Genomic DNA, 21,999 nt, shown 5'->3' with positions numbered 1-21,999 from the left:
GGGAAGGATGGGGCACGCGTCACTGGAGACCGGGCAATAGCAGGGGCCTTCAGAGACTTCTATGCCGCTCTCTATGAGGCTGTCCCTCCTGACCCGGAGGCAGAAACCGCCTTCCTGGAGGCGATCCTGTTACCGGTTCTAACACAAGAGCAAGCTGATAGCCTAGAGAAGGACATCCGCCCGGAAGAGGTTATTTCGGCTATTTCCCGACTCAAGCTCGGCAAAGCACCTGGTCCGGACGGATTTCCAGCATGCTTCTATAAAACCTTCTGTGCCCAGCTGGCTCCGCTGCTTGCCAGACTCTTTACCTCGTTCTCAGTGGAGGGTGCGGTTACCAGGGATTTACTTGATGCCTCCATTGCGGTTATACCTAAACCGGGCAAGGATCACACAGACTGTGGGGCATATAGGCCCATTTCCCTTTTAAATGTCGATCTCAAGCTCTATACAGGGATCCTCGCCTCTAGACTGGGCCCGTGCATGGGTGGACTAATTGACCCGGATCAGTCCGGCTTCATTCCGGAGCGTCAGACCTCCGATAATACTAAACGGGCCCTTCACCTTATAGAGAAAGCCTCCCGTACACAGGGCGAATACATGATGCTGGCCATCGACGCCGAGAAGGCATTTGATAGAGTGCACTGGCCCTATCTGGAGAGGGTGTTGGTGAAGGCAGGCATGGGACCCACGTTTCGAACCAGGGTAATGAACTGCTATAAGTTCCCTTCTGCTACAGTCCGGGTTAATGGTTCCTCCTCTCCGCGGTTCGAGATCGAGAGAGGCACCAGGCAGGGATGCCCGCTATTTCCTCTATTATTTGCCCTTTCTATGGAGCCACTGGCACAGTTAATCCGCACGGACCCAGAGATAAAGCGGATTAGGTTTGGGGGCGATGTCCATACCATAAGCCTATACGCAGATGATGTCCTGTTGTCCCTTGCCGACCCCCGGAGCTCGCTTCCCGCCTGCATGGACGTTCTTTCCAGGTTTGGCAGTGTATCAGGCTTTAAGGTTAACATGACAAAGTCGGTAGCGCTAGATTTGTCCCTAAACCCGAGCACGAGCGCTGAGTTACGGGATAGGTTTCCCCTGCAATGGGCGGAGGATGCGGTCCCATATCTCAGTATACAACTGGCCCCCTCGCTACAGACCACTGTGGAGGTCAATTACTCCCACTTAAGACAGAAGGTCAGACAGGAGTTGGGACAGTGGAAATATTATCCGCTGTCGTGGCTCGGCAGGGTGGCAGCGATTAAGATGACAATTCTCCCTCGGATATTTTACATCTTTCGCACTACCCCTTACTCCACCTAGAGGCTGGATTAAATTGATGCAGTCGGAGCTCTCACAATTTATATGGAATGGAAGGAAGCCCACGCTTCCCTTCATATGTAATTTTGGGGCTTCCCAACACATTGACCTATCCTTTAAAATCACGAAGGAGACGCTTGATGGCCATCGCGCTGGGCTCGGCGCTACAAAACATTCTGGCACACTGGCGCTCTGCGCAAATTCCTACGTATCAGGGTTGGCTCCACCGCCTGTGGATGGTCCTGGGCATGGAGAGGATTTCCTTGTACAGAGCAGGAGAGGGGGCCAAGTATGCTGAGCTGTGGCAGCCATTTCTAGCCCTCCTGTCCTCGGAGTTTGTGGAGGTGACCTGCCCAGGGTATCTTAGATTGCTGAGGCTAACGGAGATTGATCAGGAGGGGAAGGGCAATAGACCTGCCTGTTAGGTTGGTGGGAGCGGAGGTGGCACAAGGAAGAATGAGACCATGGACCACACGGGGAAGGAATGGGGAGGGAAAGAGGGGCCGGGACGGAGGGGGTTGGGGCTAGGTGGGGATTGGGGTGTTGGGCAGTGGGGGTTAGGTTTGTTGGAAAGGGGGGAGGGGGGAGTTCTGTTGTGCAAAACCTGGGTCAGTCAACAGAAATTCATCGCACCTTGAACGGGTCAGGGACCGCGCGGGCAAAGGAAAGTGCGGGTCAGCAGATGGGGTAACGGTGATCACGAAATAGCACTGCACTGTTTAAAACGCGGCCGGCCCTTGTTGGGTTGTAGGCGGCTTGCTGTGTATAACCATGATCTTGCGAATACAGCGCCATATTGTATGCCCTTCTGCTATATCTGAACCCTAACATTCAACAAAATTGCTTGGAGCTAGCTTACAAATGTTTTGTGCCCGTATTGTGTTGACATGCCCAATAAAAGATATTTAATACTAAAAGTGGGGTCAACCTGAGATAGATCTGTTTGCTACACACCACAACTCCAAATGCCCAAGCTTCGCCGCCAGATACCCACGCCCATTATCCAAAGGCAATGCGGTATGGATGAACTGGTCAAACAAATTTGCCTACGCTTTTCCACCTCTCCCACTAATTCCATTAGTGGTACGCAAACTACAGCAACATTATCTCATATTGATTCTCATAGCACCAACGTGGGCTAGACAACCCTGGTACACCACGCTACTAGAGCTCTCAGTAGTACCACATCACAAATTAAAACTCTCCCCACATCTACTGACGCAGAACCATGGAGAGATTATGCATCCAAACACAATGCAGCTCAATCTAGCGATTTGGCTCCTGAGGTCTTAGAATTTGGATACCTAAATTTACCACCTGATTGCATGAATGTCATAAAAGAAGCAAGACGACCTACCACTAGAGCATGTTATGCAGCTAAGTGGAAAAGGTTTGTTATATATTGCACAAATAACATCAACCCCTTAGATGTTTCCATACAAAACATCCTATGCTACCTGTTACATCTGCAAAGATCTAACTTAGCGTACTCCTCAATCAGGTTACATCTTGCTGCTATAGCAGCATATCTTCAAAACAGACAACATTTGTCATTGTTTAGAGTACCTGCAATCAAAGCGTTAATGGAAGGACTCAAAAGAATAATTCCTCCCAGAATACCACCCTCTCCAGTATGGAATTTAAATATTGTTCTCACAAGACTTATGGGTCCTCCTTTCGAACCCTTACATAAGTGTGAGTTACAGTTCCTTACATGGAAAGTTGCTTTTTTAGTAGCTGTTACCTCACTTAGAAGAGTAAATGAGATCCAGGCATTAACAATGCAAGAACCATTTATACAACTTCATCACAATAAAGTGGTTCTTAAAACAAATCCAAAGTTTCTGCCAAAGGTCATTTCACCTTTCCACCTCAACCAATCTATTGAGATACCAGTATTTTTCCCCAACCACAAACAGTTGCAGAAAGAGCTCTACATACATTAGATGTAAAAAGAGCCCTTCTCTTCTAAATTGATAGGACAAAACCATTTCGTAAAACTAAACAACTATTTGTGTCCTTTTCTCCTCCACATAAAGGCAATCCTATTTCAAAAGCAGGCCTTGCAAGATTAATTGTTAAGTGCATTCAAAATTTGTTACCAAAAAGCAAAACTCGCTCTATCCATTATTATTATTATTATTATTATTATTATTATTATTATTATTATTATTATTATTATGTTTCTTATATAGCGCCTGAATCGACCCCCGAAGGGGTATCTCCGCGCTTGCCTTGGGAACCCGTCCTGGCTTTTCCCTGTGAGATAGCCCCTACAGGGCATCCCCAAGGTGAAAGCCAGGCATCCCGCCGCGGGGGGCCGTTGTGGAGATTAAGCAAGCTTAATGCCCAGAGTTGCAGAGTGTGAACCCATGATTAGGTCAGGCACCGAAGCGAGAATTATCGAGTCCATGGACATTTGAGCTCAAGACCCTGCCGCGTCGGGAATTGAACCCTGGTCCCGGGTCTGACCTCTGCTTCAGGGTCTGCCTGCTCTAACCAGTGAGCCACACTTCTCCACATTCCCCCTAGGGCTCATTCTACACGTAAATTAGGGGCATCTATGGCATTCCTAGGAAATATACATCTGTAGAGCAGCTACATGGTCTACTCCGCACACATTTACAAAACACTACTGTGTAGATGTGCAGGCAAAACAACAAGCAAGTGTGGGCCAGGCTGTACTCAAACATATTTCAAACTACTGCAACAGATGCGGGTGGTCACCGCTAAGGGAGAAACTGCTGTGGAATCTATGCAATAGTGTGTGGTCTGCAGCCCATATGCCTCGAACGAAAATGCGAATTACCAGTATGCATCTGTTCTTGGCATGTAGGGCTGCAGAACCACACACGCCCACCCACCTCCCCGGCTACCTGTCTGTTCCAGTACTATCTTATTTAGATACACAACACATGGTCATCTTTATCTGTACTCCTACAACTCCATCATTTGCCCAATGGCGAAAACAATCTGAAGGTGGAGTTGATGCCCATGCGCACTACGATCTAAGGGAGGAGTCATCCAACAGACATAGACTCTTCAAAGACAACAACAAAGTGTAATCATCCGGGCCCACCACCAGATGGTGATCTAATGCAATAGTGTGTGGTTTTGCAGTCCTACATGCCAAGAACAGATGCATACTGGTAAGTCGCATTTTCCTTTCAATTTGCAAACGGGCCTATTCGCAGAATCGCCCCTTTTGCAGACAGTAAATTGCTTGATGCATGCCAGTAGAACTTATGTTGGTTGATGCTGCCCTTAGTGACAATTTTGTAACCCCAGGTTCTGTGTAGAGAAATAATTACTTTCTAACATTTTCTAAAATGCAATTATCAATTTTGAATAAGCTATATTCAGTGGAAGGTGGCAGATTGACTTTGACCAGGTAGGCTGCTTGGTTGTTGCCCACTAATGTATTGCTTTGGTTTTTAATGAGGGTTGCATTGTTCAAAGATTCTAGTTGAAGCTGCAAAAAGAGCTCATGCTCATGCTCAGCGGCACGGGCACCTGCAGCCCCCTTATTCTGCCAAAGACCATTGAACACTTGTAAGACATGGGAGATGCAGTGGCTCCTCCACACGTTCTGCGAGGGGGTGGGGCTCGTCATTTTACATTACACCACTGCATATGCTACTCTGGCGACCATCTGGTCCAGTGATGTCACTACTGTATAATTAAGCTGTCTGCTTTAGCAGAACTGTTTTTGGAACTAGAACAAACCCCCCTCACCGCAGGTATTGGTATTTCACTGCAATTTTGTTGGTAGCCTTTCAGCGTTGCTTCTAGTGAGAAGCTTCATGCAATAAGGTACATTCCTGTTGGAGAGCTTGGTTGACAAGAGGTGAATATACTCCGAGATGCACCCCTGTTTGTGAAACCCACTAAGCAATGTTATTGGCTTTAATCTTGTGAGAATGAGTAGTTGAACCTCAGTCTTATAACACAACACTCTACTCTTATTGATTATAACATTTCAGAACAGCTGTCTTAGGATGAGAAAATATGAACTAGTTTTGAAGCTGTGAAGTGTTTGAAAGTAACCTGTAAGCTATAGCTAGGAAATACATAAACTAATGAACATCATAAAGTAAGGACTCACATATCTTTAGTTCAAAGAACACCAGATTCATGGCAGCATGGGTTTTCAAGAAAGATCATGCGAAATAAAATGTATTACTATGTATAAAGTTATTTTAGTCAGATTTGTAGAGCATGCATATCTCCTGTGAGGGTATCCTGTCACCTGAGATGGAGGTGACTGTTGCCATAGTTGAGCCAGCTGTTGACGAGGACCTGAGTGACGGATCTGCAGGTGTCAAGTGGGAGTAATTTCAGAACTTTCATTAGCAGTTTGAGGGTGTGGATGCAAGTTGATGCGACCACGTTGAGATGGTTGGAGATTCGGCTGTTGATTACTGTATTTAATAAAAATATACCAAACTAAAATGTGAAATATTAGTGCACAAATGGTTCCGAAAAGGATAGCACTTTAGGCAAATATAATTTTAACTGTATAGTTCATCGTTAAATATATTGTACTTGGCTAGAATGTTTCCATATATAGAGATAACATAACGTAGACTGAGATCTCAAGTAAATTTGGTAAATTTCGCTTGAAAATGAGTTTGTTTTCGTTTCTTCAGTGGATCTTATGATTTACTACTACTTCTGAACATTGAGTCTATCTCCTCTATAACTCTTGGCTACGTCATGACATCTCATTGATTCATGGGAAGACTCTTGGAAATTGTAAAAATGAGACACGGAAAAATACGGCAGGCCTCACCTGCGGGCTCAAAAAGAAAGGAAGATTTAAGTGACAATTGGAAAAGTAGTTTTGTTTTGTATTGTGGGTACAAATCTTATTTTCACAACCACTGTGTAACGGGGTTGTTTAGGGATGGTTAGTCTTTCAAATTAGATTTTGGTCATCAGTACTGGGTCTCGTCATCTTAAGAGCAATAATACTTTTTAAGTGGAATTCAAGGTGTCAGATGGTTAGTTAGGTGTACAGCATCTTTTGGGAGAGCCGTGCAACAGAATTAATGTTAGTATACTTAAAGTTTGTTCAGGCAACTGTGAAGCTATACAAAGTGAATACAATCTGTACATTTATAACAAATTACAATACTCTTGAATTGATTATTTTAAAAAATGAACTATTGAGCTAGAATATGGATACAGTCACAAATATCGATTTTAGGATTTCTGAAATAGGTAAGATTTAGACCAGATTTCCCAGTTATCTCTTACCATTGACTTTTTCTAAACCCATCCTCTTATTTTTTATTTTTATGAAGCTGTGCGCCTTTACACAACCAATTTGGTAGTGTTTTCTGCTGCTTTTAACACAGTCGACTAGAGATGCGATTTGTTATGACCCATTTGTGTTTCTGAATTCCTCGCAAAGTGAGTTGAGCAAGTCCCTTCAATCACCAGAGTTCCATTACATTATTAAGGAACTCTGCCTTCTGCCTTGTTACTCTATATGATCACGGAAGTTCTCAGTGACTTGCAATATCCTTGTAATATATGACAAGGGCTATGTATTCCATATATATTCTATGGGGAAGGAAGGTAGTATCAACTTGAACCAAGACCAGCAGATGTAAAAAGGTTGGGGCTCAGAGCAGCAGGCAGAGAAATGTGGATGGGTCATATGTTCCGGGGCAATACTAAACCAGTGCTAATCTATATAACATTTTCTTGCAATTCCTCTGCACATTCTCGGTGTTCGGATATCATGGGAACTGGGAAAAAGAAATCTGATGATCTCCGGGTCAAGCAACGAGATCATATCTTAGTAGGATTCTGTATAGTTCATATAGCTTTCAGGAGTGGATAATCTTGTACATGTCAGAGTGACATGGCTGACTTTATTGAACATTGAATCCTGCACCTGAATATTTAGAGAGATGAAAATGGGTCAAATGGTAAAGGAAATGTAGTAGCTAAATGTCTGCGAAGCATCACACAGATCTTGGATATAACATGGAAAAAGACGACGTAATATATTATTACTTCCTTTTCAGCAATATTTTGTGCTGCTAATTCTGACGGATGGTGAGATCACGGATTTGGACCTTACTAGGCAGGCCATCGTTAATGCATCCAAGCTGCCCATGTCTATTATTATCATTGGTGTCGGAAATGCTGATTTCAAAGCCATGGAATTCCTGGATGCTGATAATGGAGTTTTGAAGTCTGCAACAGGAGAAGCGGCTGTACGAGACATAGTGCAGTTTGTACCTTTCAGGCAGTTCAAAAATGTAAGTTGAAATGTATCTTTTTTGAATCCTCGTGTCTGAAGTAAAGCTGACCACAATGTGGCAAGTAATGATGTAGCACATACACTACTTTAACTTCTATTATCATTATCTGCTGTATACTTTTCAGTTTCTATTCATTTTCCTATTACCTTCTCATATCCCTTGTGGTACTTGTTTTCACTAGTATTCTGAAGCTGTTTTGTAGCATTCAGTAATTACATCAAACAAATATGGGAAATAACGAGGATACTAGGTTGAGCAGGAGGTGCTGTTTTATTTCACATATTAAAATGCTTGGAATGATGTTGAACATTGAATTTGGGATTTTTGAGCACACTTTTGATAATGAGATTCTCACTCTGGGTATTGCTTTGAACTAGAAACAGTGGCTCCATCCACTATAATATGGTAGGTGCAGTGCGCATACCGACTTCATAAAGAAAAATAATACTCTGAACTCTACACTGAGGATTATTGTTGACGATACCATCAGATTTCATTATAGTCCTATTGACTGGCAAATTTATAGGCGTACTTCTGAAGCCAGTGAGATTTCATGATGGTATCTGGCTCACCACTCTTAACTATGTTAACTCACCTGAAACACCTTCTTTTCATGTATTTTCTTCATCACGTTTTGGGAAGCAGTAGAAGCAAGGGACGCCTGAAAGTTAGACCTGTCGTGGTTTCCGCCATCTTTTTGCCTCTTCCTCTTGTGTTTGTGATGTTATGCTGGGCTTCGTTTTTGCTGGGTTATGTACTCTTGGCTCTTTACTACTGATAATCAGTGCTAAATTGCAAGTGCTGCATGTGTACATTGTAATTCTGATTGGTTTTTCACAATTGCCATACTTTATTTACTGGTATGTCCTTAGTATAGTGCACTGTGTGCGCCCAGGGCCTGTAAACCAAATGCTACTAGTAGACCTGCAGCACCGATTGAGCCACCCACATGAGTAGCCCTGTAAACCTGTCCCAGGCCTGAGATTGCAGTGTCTATGAGTGCAGTTTGACAATGCCATATTGACCTGGCAAGTGCACCCCCTTGCCAGGCCCTAATCTTCCCTTTTGCTACATGTAAGGCATGCCTAAGGTACCCCCATGATCAGGGTGGGGTGTATGTGAAAGGTAGGACATGTACTGGTGTGTTTGACATGTCCTGATAGTGAAATACTGCCAATTTCTTTTTTCACTATTGCAAGGGCTAGCTCTCTCATAGGCTATCATTGGAGCTGCCTTGTTTATATTTTACAAGTGTAGCTTTGAACTGGGAACAGCTAGAGATTTGGAGTCTGGGCTCCGTGCGTTCAGAATTAAAAAAACTTAGTAAAGATGGTTTTTAAAATGTGAGTTTTAAATGCCACTTTTACAAAGTGGGCATTTTCTCGTTTACCCATCCTGTGCCTCTGCCTGCCTGTGGAAACAACGTTTGGTTTAGACTAACAGGGGCGTATTTGTGCATTCACTCTAGACATTCACAAACAGGAAGTTGGTGTGCCCTGACGGGTCTTCCTGAGCTACAGTTGTGGGAGAAGTTTTCACCTGTATAGGATTGTGCCTGGCTTCTCACAATGCTGTCTCCCCCCATCCCCCCCCGAAGTGTGATTGAAGCAAAGACCAGACAAAACCTTGTGCCTACTAATACAACCCTTTGAAGAATGCCTACTTCAAAGGCCAAGAGGGGTATAAGTATTGGACCTAAAACCCCAGACTTTTATAACACTTCTGGATCAAGAGGTAACTCTCCCAAGGAGAAGAACTAAAGAGCTATCAGGAGGAGTACTGCCCCTTTGCTGTGTGTTGATTTGCTGTGTTGGGCTGCAGTTGCTGCTTCTACTTTAAAGAAGAAAACGGCTGGTCTTCTGCTTGTGAAGTTTCTCCAATGGCTTGTGCATGCTTGCCTCCAGTTAAGAAGTCTCAGGGCTATCAAAGACTTCACCTGCAGCATTCCTGAACTCCATCACTGGGAGTTCTGACCTGCTAAGTGGTGCCAATTCCAGTTCTGGGCCCTTGAGGTTGTTCCTGCTGCACAAATCTGCTTGAAACCATCAAATGTTTATTTTTTCACAACCAATTGTATTCATTTTGGAAGGTACAGAGTGGCCAGAGTCCTGCAGAGACAGTACATATATTAAATACGACAAATAGTACTTAGTTGTAACAAGCGAAAACAACCTGCCCTGCAGAACACCAGGCAGAAAGTGTACCAAACAGAACCATCAAAATTAATGAATTTCACTTCCAATGCCTGTTTTTCTAACGCAGGAAATACCAAAACTGGGTTTTGGCTTCTACACAGTAAGGCTAAGCCCAATCTAACAAAATAGCAAAACAAAGGCCAATACTGAACCTATTATCAAATGCTTAGATGAAAACCTCTATGAATGAAACATGTCGGTCCGTTTTTTACTAACGTCACTAGTTATTTATTTATTTCACACTAGTTATACATTTCAATTTTAGATATTTTTTGAAAGATATTTATGCATGTACAAAACACTTACACATATCAAAGAAACAATAAATTTACATATTTACACATATCTACAAGTGGCACATCCTACCTACAACATTCAGGGGATGACATTATCAAAAGTCTAAGTAACTACCAGTACCATAATGCATCATTACAATGTGATTATGACTTCCTGGTATATAATGATGAAACTAAGGAGGGACAAATGTTTGTAACCGTGATCAAGATCTAAGGATTGAAACGCGTTGGTTATAGACAGCATGTTGTAATGACATGCTGTTGAAAATAATCCTGCTAGAAATATAATCCTGGTGGAGTGCGAGTTTACTTTGGTGGTGAACGTTTGTTAAACAGGGAAAGCCCGTCCTTGCAGCTCGCACCAGCTGTGCAAAGTTGTGCCTTTTTATTTTGGTGGAATATATATATATATATATATATATATATATCTATATATATATATATATATATATATATATATATATATCCAAAGTGCCTGTGGCATTTAGGAGGTCACACGACAAAAACTCGCCAAACGGCTTTTGGTGCTGCCCACTGCAATCCTCATTTATATATTTACAAGCCAACGCGTTTCAGGGTTTCAACACCCCTTCCTCATGGGCTGCCGCATATGAACAACTGAGTCTCGCATCATTATTGTCAGCAATATTTATTGATGTCCCCGCCTTACACTGGGCGTGTGCTTCATGGGAATTTGATGCATGCTGGAACATATAGTTCTTGATTGCGAGTTAAAAGTTCATTACTTTGTTCTTTATGCATTCAGGCTAAATTTATTTATATCCTTAGTAGGTTCAGAGTCTTTTAGCCGGCATCATTAGCTGCAGAGTCTCTGTGCTGCCACGTTTTAGTTTGTACGAAAAAACGACAGCTTCACTTACTGGAAACTTGTGTCTGCTCCAAGAAGTGATGGTGCTCCTCCCCACGGCCAGGCTGCCGCGTGAAATCTTTATTGAAAACCAAAGTGCCTGTGGCATTTAGGAGGTCACACGACAGAAACTCGGCAAACGGCTTTTGGTGCTGCCCGCTGCAATCCTCATTTATATATTTACAAGCCAACGCGTTTCAGGGTTTCAACACCCCTTCCTCATGGGCTGCCGCATATGAACAACTGAGTCTCGCATCATTATTGTCAGCGATCTTTATTGAAGTCCCTGCCTTACACTGGGCGTGTGCTTCATGGGAATTTGATGCATGCTGGAACATATAGTTCTTGATTGCGAGTTAAAAGTTCATTACTTTGTTCTTTATGCATTCAGGCTAAATTTATTTATATCCTTAGTAGGTTCAGAGTCTTTTAGCCGGCATCATTAGCTGCAGAGTCTCTGTGCTGGCACGATTTAGTTTGTACGAAAAAACGACAGCCTCACTTACTGGAAACTTGTGTCTGCTCCAAGAAGTGATGGTGCTCCTCCCCACGGCCAGGCCGCCGTGTGAAATCTTTATTGAAAACCAAAGTGCCTGTACAATTTAGGAGGTCACACGACAGAAACTCGCCAAACGGCTTTTGGTGCTGCCCGCTGCAATCCTCATTTATATATTTACAAGCCAACGCGTTTCAGGGTTTCAACACCCCTTCCTCATGGGCTGCCGCATATGAACAACTGAGTCTCGCATCATTATTGTCAGCGATCTTTATTGATGTCCCCGCCTTACACTGGGCATGTGCTTCATGGGAATTTGATGCATGCTGGACCATATAGTTCTGTTGTGTGACCTAAATGCCACAGGCACTTTGGTTTTCTATATATATATATATATATATATATATATATATATATATATATATATATATATATATATATATATAATCCATTCCATCCTTTAGTCCTGGAATAAAGCCTTGATGTAAGATATGGAAGGTGGTCTCAATCAAACTGAGTGTTCACTCTGCCCTCATGAGCACAATAACATCTAATTTAAATTCGAAAGCAGGCCACTAGATGGGAATGGAATCGCTAACACTTGCCTCCTTTATTACAGTAATAGGGAAAATAGCATATTGTTGGACAAAAACTACTCCCTCTGCAAAGGAAAAGTAGTAAGGTTTGGTTTGATTGGTTCAGTGCAGAATGTTACTCCCTCAAGAAAGATCTCTCACTGGAATTGAAATGTGCAGAACATCATTAGATTCTGGAACACATTTCTGGACTTAAGAAGAAAATAACAAATTTTTTATGCAAAAAATGCAAATGTACAAGCAACGGCATGAAACATTTTATTAGATTCTGCAAAATCAAATGATTCCAAGCAGTTTTATAAGGTAGTTTAGCTGAGGTAAAATGAGTGTGGCCAAAAGATTGAGTACTGTATTGGCTCACTTTACAAAGTTAGATAAGATCTTGATTCAGCCCAGTGTGTCTGATGACATGTGTTGGTTGCATCTGTAGTTTGCACCTTTTTTATCCCTCAGGTAGCAAGAGGGAGCCATAAGACAACTTAAGTCTAATAAAGCCCCTGGTTCCGATATGGTCCCATTGGACATTTGTTTAGCTGACTCGGATTTCAGTGGCTAGCGCTACGGTGCTGCACTTAGGCAAACTGTATTCCACAGTCCTGGCACATCTAAATGGGTTCCCCTGCATAAAAAAAGGCCATTGTACTGACTCTGCAACTTAGGCCCATCTCCGTTTTGGATGAGGTTGGGAAATATTTGGGTGGGCACTCTTAAATCATCTGTTGGGTTGGTATTAACTAACTGACTGGCATATTTTAGAAAGGGGATTGGCACTATAGAGCAGCCATTTTGCCTACATCTTGTATCTATTGAATATGTGACGATTAAAAAATACCCACTTTACCTCGGGTTCAATGACCTAAGATCAGCCTTTGATCTGGGATGCATACCAATGCTCTGGATTACTCTCCGGCTGCTGGGTGATGGAGTCCCTCACCCTTCGCAGTGCTGCTATTCTTGATGGAAGAGTCTGTGCATGTTATGATTTGCAAATTTCTTAGGTTCTGAAGGGCAAAATGGCTGTATATTGACTTAAAGAAAACTAAGGTCATGGTAATGAAAACAGGTATACAGGTAAAGAGATCATTTGAGATAAAGGGGTAATTGTTAGAAAAGGTTCACCAATTCAATTATCTTGGCATGTTTTCACCATTCACTTTGTCGGCAGATCCACTTAGAAAAATCTGCAGTTAATTTTAGTGCGTGCTGCAATGCTGCCCTTCGATTCTCTAAAAGAATAGGCAGCCTGCTGATACTGGCCATTTTTATGGTTTACAGGCAGAAATCTCAAGCAGCAGCTCTCGAAGATGCTGAGATCTGGGGCTACCATAAAGGTAGGTACCCAAAATTGTTGTAAATAATTTTCTGGACACTCTACCTGATAGACTTCTATCCGCAGATTCTTTACCTATGAATTGCCCAGGTGTCAGACTGGATCCGGAAGATGTTTTGTGAACAGTAACTCTCGGCGCCTGTAGGTGGCGTTGTTTGCCTCTGTGTCCGTCGGCATCACCCAGTCTGGAAGTGACGTCCGCGGCACCTATATAGCTACCACCCAGGTATGCTTATATCAGTTCTTTTCTTTCCGTGACGGCCAGCACTGATCGGGAAAGAGCTACCCATCAGTGACTGGATGACTGGATTTTTTCGACGTTTAATTGGGCATTTTTTAGATTTGTCTTCCTGGTGTGTAGGATGTCATCTAAAGAAGCAGGATTCACGCCCTGTGTAGCCTGTAATCGGCCAATGACTGTGACGTACCCACACCTTGTCTACTTGTGGTGTCTGGAGCACAACATAGTCGTACTCCGATTGTAGTGCAAAGAATCTGAATGCCTTGCGGGAGTGATTCCTCAAGCTCATGGCTGCCCAGCGTGCAACTGCGCGTCATTCAAGGTCTTATTCAAGAGGAAGGTCTCGATAGGGCTTGCAGAGTCCAAGGTCATCGTCCCACTCCAAATCCTCTGGACATTCGGATAAGCTTAGGCCTAAGAAGAAGAAATCAAAGAGGTCTTTGACTTTCCCTCGGCCGACAAGATGTGACTTCAACATTCAAGGCCGGGCTCAGTGGTTGTGCCTGTGCCGTTTCCACGCCCCCTCGATTTTCCGGGAGCCGGATCGACCCCTCACATCTGAAGGAATTTTACGAGGCCATGTGCCTCATCTTTGGGTGGCACAACCCCGCTGGCGCACGTTCAGGCCCTGCAGGGTCAGAGCGGTCCCCCTTCTGGTTCCATACTGGTGGCTCTGCCCCGGCTTCAGTCAGACCCCCTTCATCCATTCCCGGATCTGGACCGGCGCCAGTCTTACCAATTTGACCTTCCCCGTTGCTGTTCCCGACGCCCCGGTTGCCCACAGGCAGCACCATCCCCATTCTGATCCTCGACTATGATAAGGAGCCGGATTGGCATCACCCGACGCTGGCTGGAGCCTTGTAGCCTAGATCTGAACCTGAGCCCTATTCCCTTAGGTTACGACTCAGGAAGAATGGGAAGAGTCGCTGGATCCCGGCGAATGGCAGCTATATCAGGAAGACACTAACATGGACTGATGTGAGGAACTGGGTGAAGCCAGTGGACTGGATACCACTCCATATACTGGTCTGCTTTCTCCCCTACCGTGGATATATAGGAGGGAGCGTCATATTCAGTGGTGGTGCTGAGAGCAGCTGGGGCCCTTGACCTCAGTTGCCCTCGGTGGCAGTCAACACAAACATCTTGACACAGGTGCTTCACTGGGAGTCTCCACATCCAAACCGCTGCTCCCACTCAATGACGCCTTCACTGACTCCTTTTGGTAACTTGGTCCAAATCCAACACAGGTGCTCCTGTGAATAGGAAGATTGCCTGCCGCCACTGTCCTGCTCCAGAAGACCCAAACTTCCTCACTCAACACTCCACCCCGGAGAGCTTGACGGCCCAATCATCAACATCCTATGGCGCCTTCCCTGCCGTTTCCACAGATGGGCAATCCAAGAGGTTGGAGTCCTTGGGGAAGAAGACGTTTTCTTCTGCAGCCTAGCATTGCGGTCTGTGCACACTAAATGCCTTTTGGGACATGGTTTTGCAAGTGCTGCCACAGGTCCTGGAGGCAGCCCCGATTGTACTCTCTGACTGCTGCCGATGGAAGAGATGCAGCAAAGTTCGCTATCTGCTGTGGACTTGACAGGATCGACTCAGTGGGCAAAGCAGATTTATCCACAGTGGCCCTAAGGTGCCCTGCCTGGTTGAGGACGACAAGCTTTTCGGGGTATGTCCAGGTATCCCCTACGGACAAGCCCTTCAAAGGCAACTTTGTCTTCAGAGACGAGGTGGATTCAGCACTGGAGTGCTTCAAGGACAGCCTGGCTACAGCTTAGACCTTTGGCCTTTTGATGGCCTCACACACCCCCTCACCCCGATCCACCTTTTGTGGCTATGGGAGGGGCTTCCAACTGTACCAATTACCTCCCAGCCATCAACCTGCACATGTTTCCCCAGCTTCTGCATGGGTTGGGTAGCCAGCAGTCTTATCAGTCCATCACACCCCTGGCAGCTGCGGCCACCAAACTCTCCTAAACTGCCCATTTACCACCATGGGCATCCAGTTGGCAGCAGGTTTTACCATTGCCTGTCCCACTGGCACTCCATTACATCAGAAAGGTAGGTTTTGCTAATTGTCGAAAAGGGCTACTCCCTCCCCTTCGTGACAACCCCTCCCTCCATGCCACCAACTCACTACTGGCTGATGGAGGATCATTTGTCCCTTCTCTGCTAAGAAGTCATGGCTCTCTTGGCCAAGGGAGCCGCAGAGAGGGTTCTGGTACCATAAGAAAGCTGTGGTTGCTATTCCTGGAAATTTCTGGTTCCCTAAAAGGAGAAAGGGATTCGTCCTTTTTTAGATCTACGAGCCCTCTACTACTTCTTCAAGAGGAAAAGTTCAAAAAGCTCATGTTGGCTCAGGATTTGTCTGCACTGGACCAAGGAGACTGGATGGTAGCATTGGACTTGCAGGACACCTACTTTCACATCCACGTCCTGCCTACCCATTGGCACAATCTGTGGTTTAGGGTAGGCCACAAGCATTTTCAGTTTGCCATCCTCCCTTTTGGTCTTACCAGCGCCCCTAGTGTGTTCACCAAGGTGATGGTGGTGGCTGCAGCTCATCTGTGAAGCTCAGGGGTACCAGTCTTCCTCTATTTTGATAACAAGCTGTAGGAGGCAGGCTCGCCCCAGGCTGCCACCTTCCACCTCTCGCCTGCAGACTACGGCGCTCCTCCTGCCTTCGCTTGCGTTCACTATCATTATGCCGAAGTTATACCTGACTTCCTCAAAGACGCTTGCTTCGTTCGGAGCTGTTCTGGACACAGTGTAAATTCCGGCTTATCCTCCCGAGCGCCGAGTCCAGGATATTAAGGCTATGCTACCGATATTTCAGCCTCTATCCTGGGTTTTGGTGAGACTGACTCTGAGGCTACTGGGCCTCATGGCATCCTGCTTGTGATACATGCCCGTTGGCATATGCGGGCTCTGCAGTGGGACCTGAAGTTCCAGTGGACGCAGCAACAAGAAAATCTCTCCAATATGGTCCAGATGTTGGAGGGAACTGCGATAGATCTGCACAGTAGTGACCGATGCGTCACTCCTGGAATGGAGTGGCGATCTTGGAGAGGTGGAGATGAGAGGATTCTGGTCTCTGGTGGAACTGGACGCCACAGCAACCTGCTAGAACTCTGAGTGATCTGACTGGCATTTAGGTACTTTCTACGCTCCGTAAAGGGAAGCTGATACAAATGTTTATAGACCACATCACTGCCATGTGGTATTGCAATAAACACGGTGGGGTTGTGGACCCTTTATCAAGATGCCTTGTGCTCTGGACATAGCTGGAACAACAAGGCATATCACTTGTGGTTCAAAAGAGGGCGGGCTCTCTGAACACCAGAGCAGACAAACTCAGCCATCAATGCCTAGCGGATCACAAATGGCATCTCCATCCAGAGGTGGCTCAAGGTCTCTTTAAGCAGTGGGGAGAGCCATGAATAGATCTGTTCATCTCTGTCAAGAACATGCAATATCTGATCTGAAAGAAACAGGTTAGTGTTAGATTCCTTACCTTAGACTATCCCCAGGCGTCAGACTGGATTCGGAAAGTTTTGCGTACCAGTAGCCCTGCGCGTCGGTAGGCCTAGTCTACGGCTCCGCGTCCGTCGTCTGCGTCATTGGCGCCGGGATGACGTCGTCAGAGTACTTACACGCCGCCCTCGCACGCTGACGTTAGTTCTTCTTTTTTCCGCGCCAGCAAGCACATATCCGGAAAAAGCAGTACTCCTTAGTCACTTTTTGACTAACTTTTTCGATCTTTTTGATCCTGTTTCGAGTCATAAGACTATCGGTGCCGGTAGGGATGCCCGGGTTCAAGCCCTGTGCCGATTGCTACCGACTGATGTCGGTTACCGACCCCCATCGCCGGTGCCAGTATTGCCTTGGGGCCGACCATGACGACAAGTCGTGCCCCAACTGCCGGGCCTGGACGTCGAAGGCTAGGCGGAAGCGGTCCTGTAAGCGCCTCGAGCTCCGGCAGTCGGCCCCATGCCGTTCACGGTCCAGGTAGAGGAGGAGGTCAAAGGACCGGTCTCGGGGCCACAGTCATCGAAGCTCGGCGAGTCCACACCAATCGTCGGGCTCCAAGTCCTCAGGTAAGAGGCGCAATAAGTCGAGACATCGCTCTTCTGACTCCCCCTGACGCTCACGCAATCGAGCCGGGGGTTCCACCGTAGCCGCAGGGGGCGCTGCCAGCTCCACACCCGCCGGCCACTAGGCTGAACGCGACACCGGAGGAGATCGATGCCTTCCTCATGGCCATGAGGTCGCTCTCTCCTCGGTCGGGTCCCGCTGAGGCTTATTCATGCCCAGCGGCCCCGACAGGGAGCCCAAGCGGGCCGGGTGATTCGGCGCCATCGACGACTTCGGTCCTGACGTCGCAGGGTCCCACCGGATCCGGGTTGCCGCTGGTCGACCTTACGACCCCACCGCCGGCACAGACCCCCAGGGTGTCGCCCCGACGCTGTCCCCGGATGACAACGTCTCCGGTCCGGATCCGGCATCGCTCGACGCTAAGAGAAGAGCAATTCTTCTATGATCCGGCCCCATCCTTTGCACCTGACTATCAGGAGATGGGAGGCGAGGGGGATTGGGAGGGGTCTGAGGACCCTCTGGCACGAGAGTGCCAGTTGTATCAGGACTGGACAGTGGATCTAGGGGAGACCAGTGGTTTGGACACTTCGTCCGACACTGGCTTTGTCTCCCCTCCTACTGTGGCTACAGAGGAGGGGGCTGCTCCCAGCTTGGTGCTGGCGAGGGCGGCCATGGCCTTGGGTCTTGAGCTCCCCGTCACGGCCGTGAGGACTAACCTCCTCACCGAAGTCCTTAAACCGCAGGCAAGCTCTTCGGAGCCTCTACTGCTGTTTAATGAGGCCCTTACTGACGTTCTGTTGGGCACTTGGTCCAGGCCCGCTACAGGTCCTCCTGTAGATCGGAACGTGGCCAGGCGCCACCGCCCGGCCCCGGGCGACCCTTGCTTCCTGTCCACCCACCCCAACCCCGAGAGCATGGTTATCCAGGCCTCTAACTCCCAAACCGCATTCCCGACTGCACCACCTGATCGGGAATCCAAAAGGTAAGAAGCTGTTCTCACTTAGTTTGGGGTTGCGGTCGGTCAACACTGCTTGTCTTTTGGGCCGTTATACCCACTCTCTGTGGAACACTGTCGCGGACGTGCTGCCAGCTTGCCCGGAGGAGACCCGGGTCAAACTCGCTCAAGCGCTTACGGAAGGGCAGGATGCAGCACGGTATTCTATCCAATGTGGGCTGGATACCACAGACTTGCTGGGCAGGGCGATTTTCACGACAGTGGTGGTTCGCCGCCAAGCCTGGCTGAGGTCTGCCAACTTTTCGTCTGATGTCCAGAATTCCCCTCATGGACATGCCGTTTGATTGCAGTCGCCTCTTTGGCGACAAGGCAGACAGTGCGCTTGAGCGTTTCAAGGACTCCAGGGCTATGGCCAAGTCCTTGGGCCTGTCGGGCCAGCGCCAGCAAACTTCTGCCTTTCGCTCCTTTCGTGGCCAAGGAAGGGGCGCCCCCCTCATGTTCTGCCAGCCACGGGCCGCAGACTTACATCCAGCGCGGCGGCGGTTGTGGTAACCGCGGGGCCGTGCCAGGGGACAGCGGCGAGGCCAGTCCAAATTCACCCCGCAGCATCCGCCTCAAAGCCTTCCTAGTCCGAGCTTTCAGGCCCATTCGACGCCAGTGGGGGGCAGGGTTCGCCATCACCTCCTCCACTGGCGCTCCATCACACCGGACAGGTGGGTGCTGCAAATCGTCCGAAGGGGCTACTCTCTCCCCTTCGAGGCGACTCCTCCAGCCATGCCACAGTGGTACCACCGCATGTCGGGGGATCACTTGTAACTTCTGCAAGAGGAAGTTACAGCCCTCTTGGGCAAGAGGGCCAACAAGCGTGTTCCTGGGCCAGAAGTAGGGTGTGGTTGTTACACCCACTACTTTCTGGTACCCAAGAAGGGCAAAGGGGGCCTACGCCCTATCTTGGACCTGCGAAAAGTCAAGGGCTGACTTTGGCTCAGGTCTTAGCTGCCCTAGACCCAGAAGACTGGATGGTAGCGTTGGACTTTATGGATGTGTATTTCCACATCCCCGTCTTGCCTGCCCACCGGCGTTACCTGCGGTTCACGGTAGGCCACGAGCACATCCAGTTTACCTATGCTCCCCTTTGACCTTACCAGCGCCCCTTGGGTGTTCACGAAAAAGATGGCGGTGGTTGCAGCTCATCTGCGCAGATTAGGGGTGTCAGTCTTCCCCTATATCGACGACTGTTTGTTGAAGGCGGGCTCGCTCCAGACTACGGCCGACCTCCTGCACCTGCTGGGGTTCTCCATCAATGTGCCGAAGGCACACCTGTGTCCCTCTCAGAAGCTCCTCTTCATCGGAGCGGTTCTGGACTCTGTGCAGTTTCGGGTTTACCCTCCCGAACAGCGGGTTTGGGATATTCAGGCTCTGATTCTGATCTTTTGACCTTTATCCAGAGTCTCGGTCAGGTTGACGCTGCGGCTTCTGAGGCTGATGGCCTCGTGCATCCTTCTGGTGCATCACGCCAGGTGGCGGATGCGGGCTCTGCAGTGGGACCTGAAGTTTCAGTGGGCCCAGCATCAGGGCAACCCGTCCGACCACATCCTGATCTCGGAGGGCACTGCGAGACAGTTGCAGTGGTGGCTCATGGACCGCGATTGGGTCAACGGCAGATCCCTCTCCCTACCCCAACCGGGGCACGTAGTAGTGACGGATGCGTCCCTCCTGGGCTGGGGGCCCACATGGGAGAGGCGGAGATCAGAGGCCTCTGGTCTCCGGCGGAGTCCCGGCTCCAGATCAACCTTCTGGAGCTGCGGGCGATCCAACTTGCACTGAAGGCATTCCTTCCATCTGTCCAGGGAAGTGTAGTGCAGGTGTTCATGGACAACACCACCGCCATATGATACTGCAACAAACAGGGTGGGGTGGGGTTGTGGACCCTTTGTCAGGAGGCTCTGTGCCACTGGCAATGGCTGGAACACCAGGGCATCACCCTGGTGGTTCAACACCTGGCAGGTTCCCTGAATTCCAGTGCGGACAAACTCAGCCGCCGTTGCATGATGGATCACGAATGCCGTCTGAACTCGTAAGTGGCGCAATTCTTGGTTAGATCTATTCGCCACCGAAGAGAATGCGCAATGTTATCAGTTCTGCGTGTTGGAATTTCCAAGGCGGCACTCGCTCGGAGACTCTTTTCGTCGCGAGTGGAGCTGTGGTCTATTGTACGCCTTTCCGCCTATACCACTTCTGCCCAGAGAGCTGAAGAAGATCAGGCGCAACCGGGCCCAAATCATCCTTGTGGCTCCAGACTGGGCACATAGATACTGGTATCCTGAGCTACTCCGCATGTCAGTCGATCCACCGATTCGTCTGCCTCTTCAGGAGGACCTTCTGTCGCAGGAGCAGGGGACGGTCCTCCACCTGAACCTGACCAAAACGCGGGATCCGGCTCCCCCCGCCGTCCCCCGTAAGGTAGAGAGGTCATTGCGTTCATGGAGAGTCCCAGTTAGTCACTCGGATGTCTGGGTCGTCCCAACCAGTGCCTCTTCCGCCGAAGCCAAAGCATCTTGTTGGCCTTTTGCTATATCCGATTATTAGGCTTCCGGGCTCTGCGGAGTCGGCCTTGTTGCCGCCACCCAGAGGGTGAGACCTGAGGTAGTGCTCCGTTGATCGTAAAAGTCGCTCGGAAGCGCCAATCCCAAGAGCTGGCAATATTCAGCATGTGAGCGTAGCTGATGGAGCTTCCCATTAAGTCTGAATATGAGGTGCAATTGATGGCCCCATGAGTACTGAATGCCTTGCTGCCTAAGGTGCTCGGTCACCGGCCGGAACTGCTGGCAGCGCTGCAAGGTGATCAAAGCTAAATCCTGATACAAAACAGGGGTGTCCTTTGTATGAAATTGGATGCAGAGATCTGGCCTTGGAGAGAATGTCTTCTTTAGTTTTGAAGTCCTGCAAGCAGACTAAGATTTCCGCCAGGGGAGTGGTGGGTGCGCGCGGCGGACCCACACAATGTGCCCTGTCTAAGACAATGTCTGTGTCAGCTGGGACCGCCAGGATGTGACGAAAGAGACCCACAGTGAAGGCGAAGAGATCCTTAGTGTCATTTGAGGCTTTCACTCCCCTAATCCTGATTTTATGTCTGCGTGACCTGTTTTCAAGGTCTTCGAGGTGCACTTGCGTGTCCATCTGCTGATCCTGGAGGCGGAGTCTCTCCTGTTGGAGCATATTGATTTCAGTTGTGGTGGCGTCGCTTTTGTCTTCAAATGTGGCAACACGTTCCCCCACCTCATCGACATCTTTTCGAATGTCTTTTATTTCTGCTGTTAAATCCGCTTTCA

The 21,999-nt window shown here is 47.8% G+C and overlaps 1 protein-coding gene across 16 annotated transcripts in view; it reads left to right on the top strand.

Moving 5' to 3' along the window:
- Window positions 1-21,999, top strand: part of CPNE1 (copine 1) — a 662,572-nt gene that overhangs the window by 594,067 nt on the left and 46,506 nt on the right. For all 16 annotated transcript variants that reach the window (XM_086932333.1, XM_086932339.1, XM_086932337.1 and 13 more), the window contains one exon: window positions 7,350-7,586. In XM_086932333.1, coding sequence (XP_086788459.1) covers window positions 7,350-7,586 — 237 coding nt within the window. The remainder of the gene's footprint in view (window positions 1-7,349; window positions 7,587-21,999) is intronic.

The sequence above is a fragment of the Lissotriton vulgaris genome, chromosome 7 (genome assembly GCF_964263255.1).
Source record: "Lissotriton vulgaris chromosome 7, aLisVul1.2, whole genome shotgun sequence".
Lineage (NCBI taxonomy): Eukaryota > Metazoa > Chordata > Amphibia > Caudata > Salamandridae > Lissotriton > Lissotriton vulgaris.
This window is presented reverse-complemented; position numbering and strand designations above follow the sequence as displayed.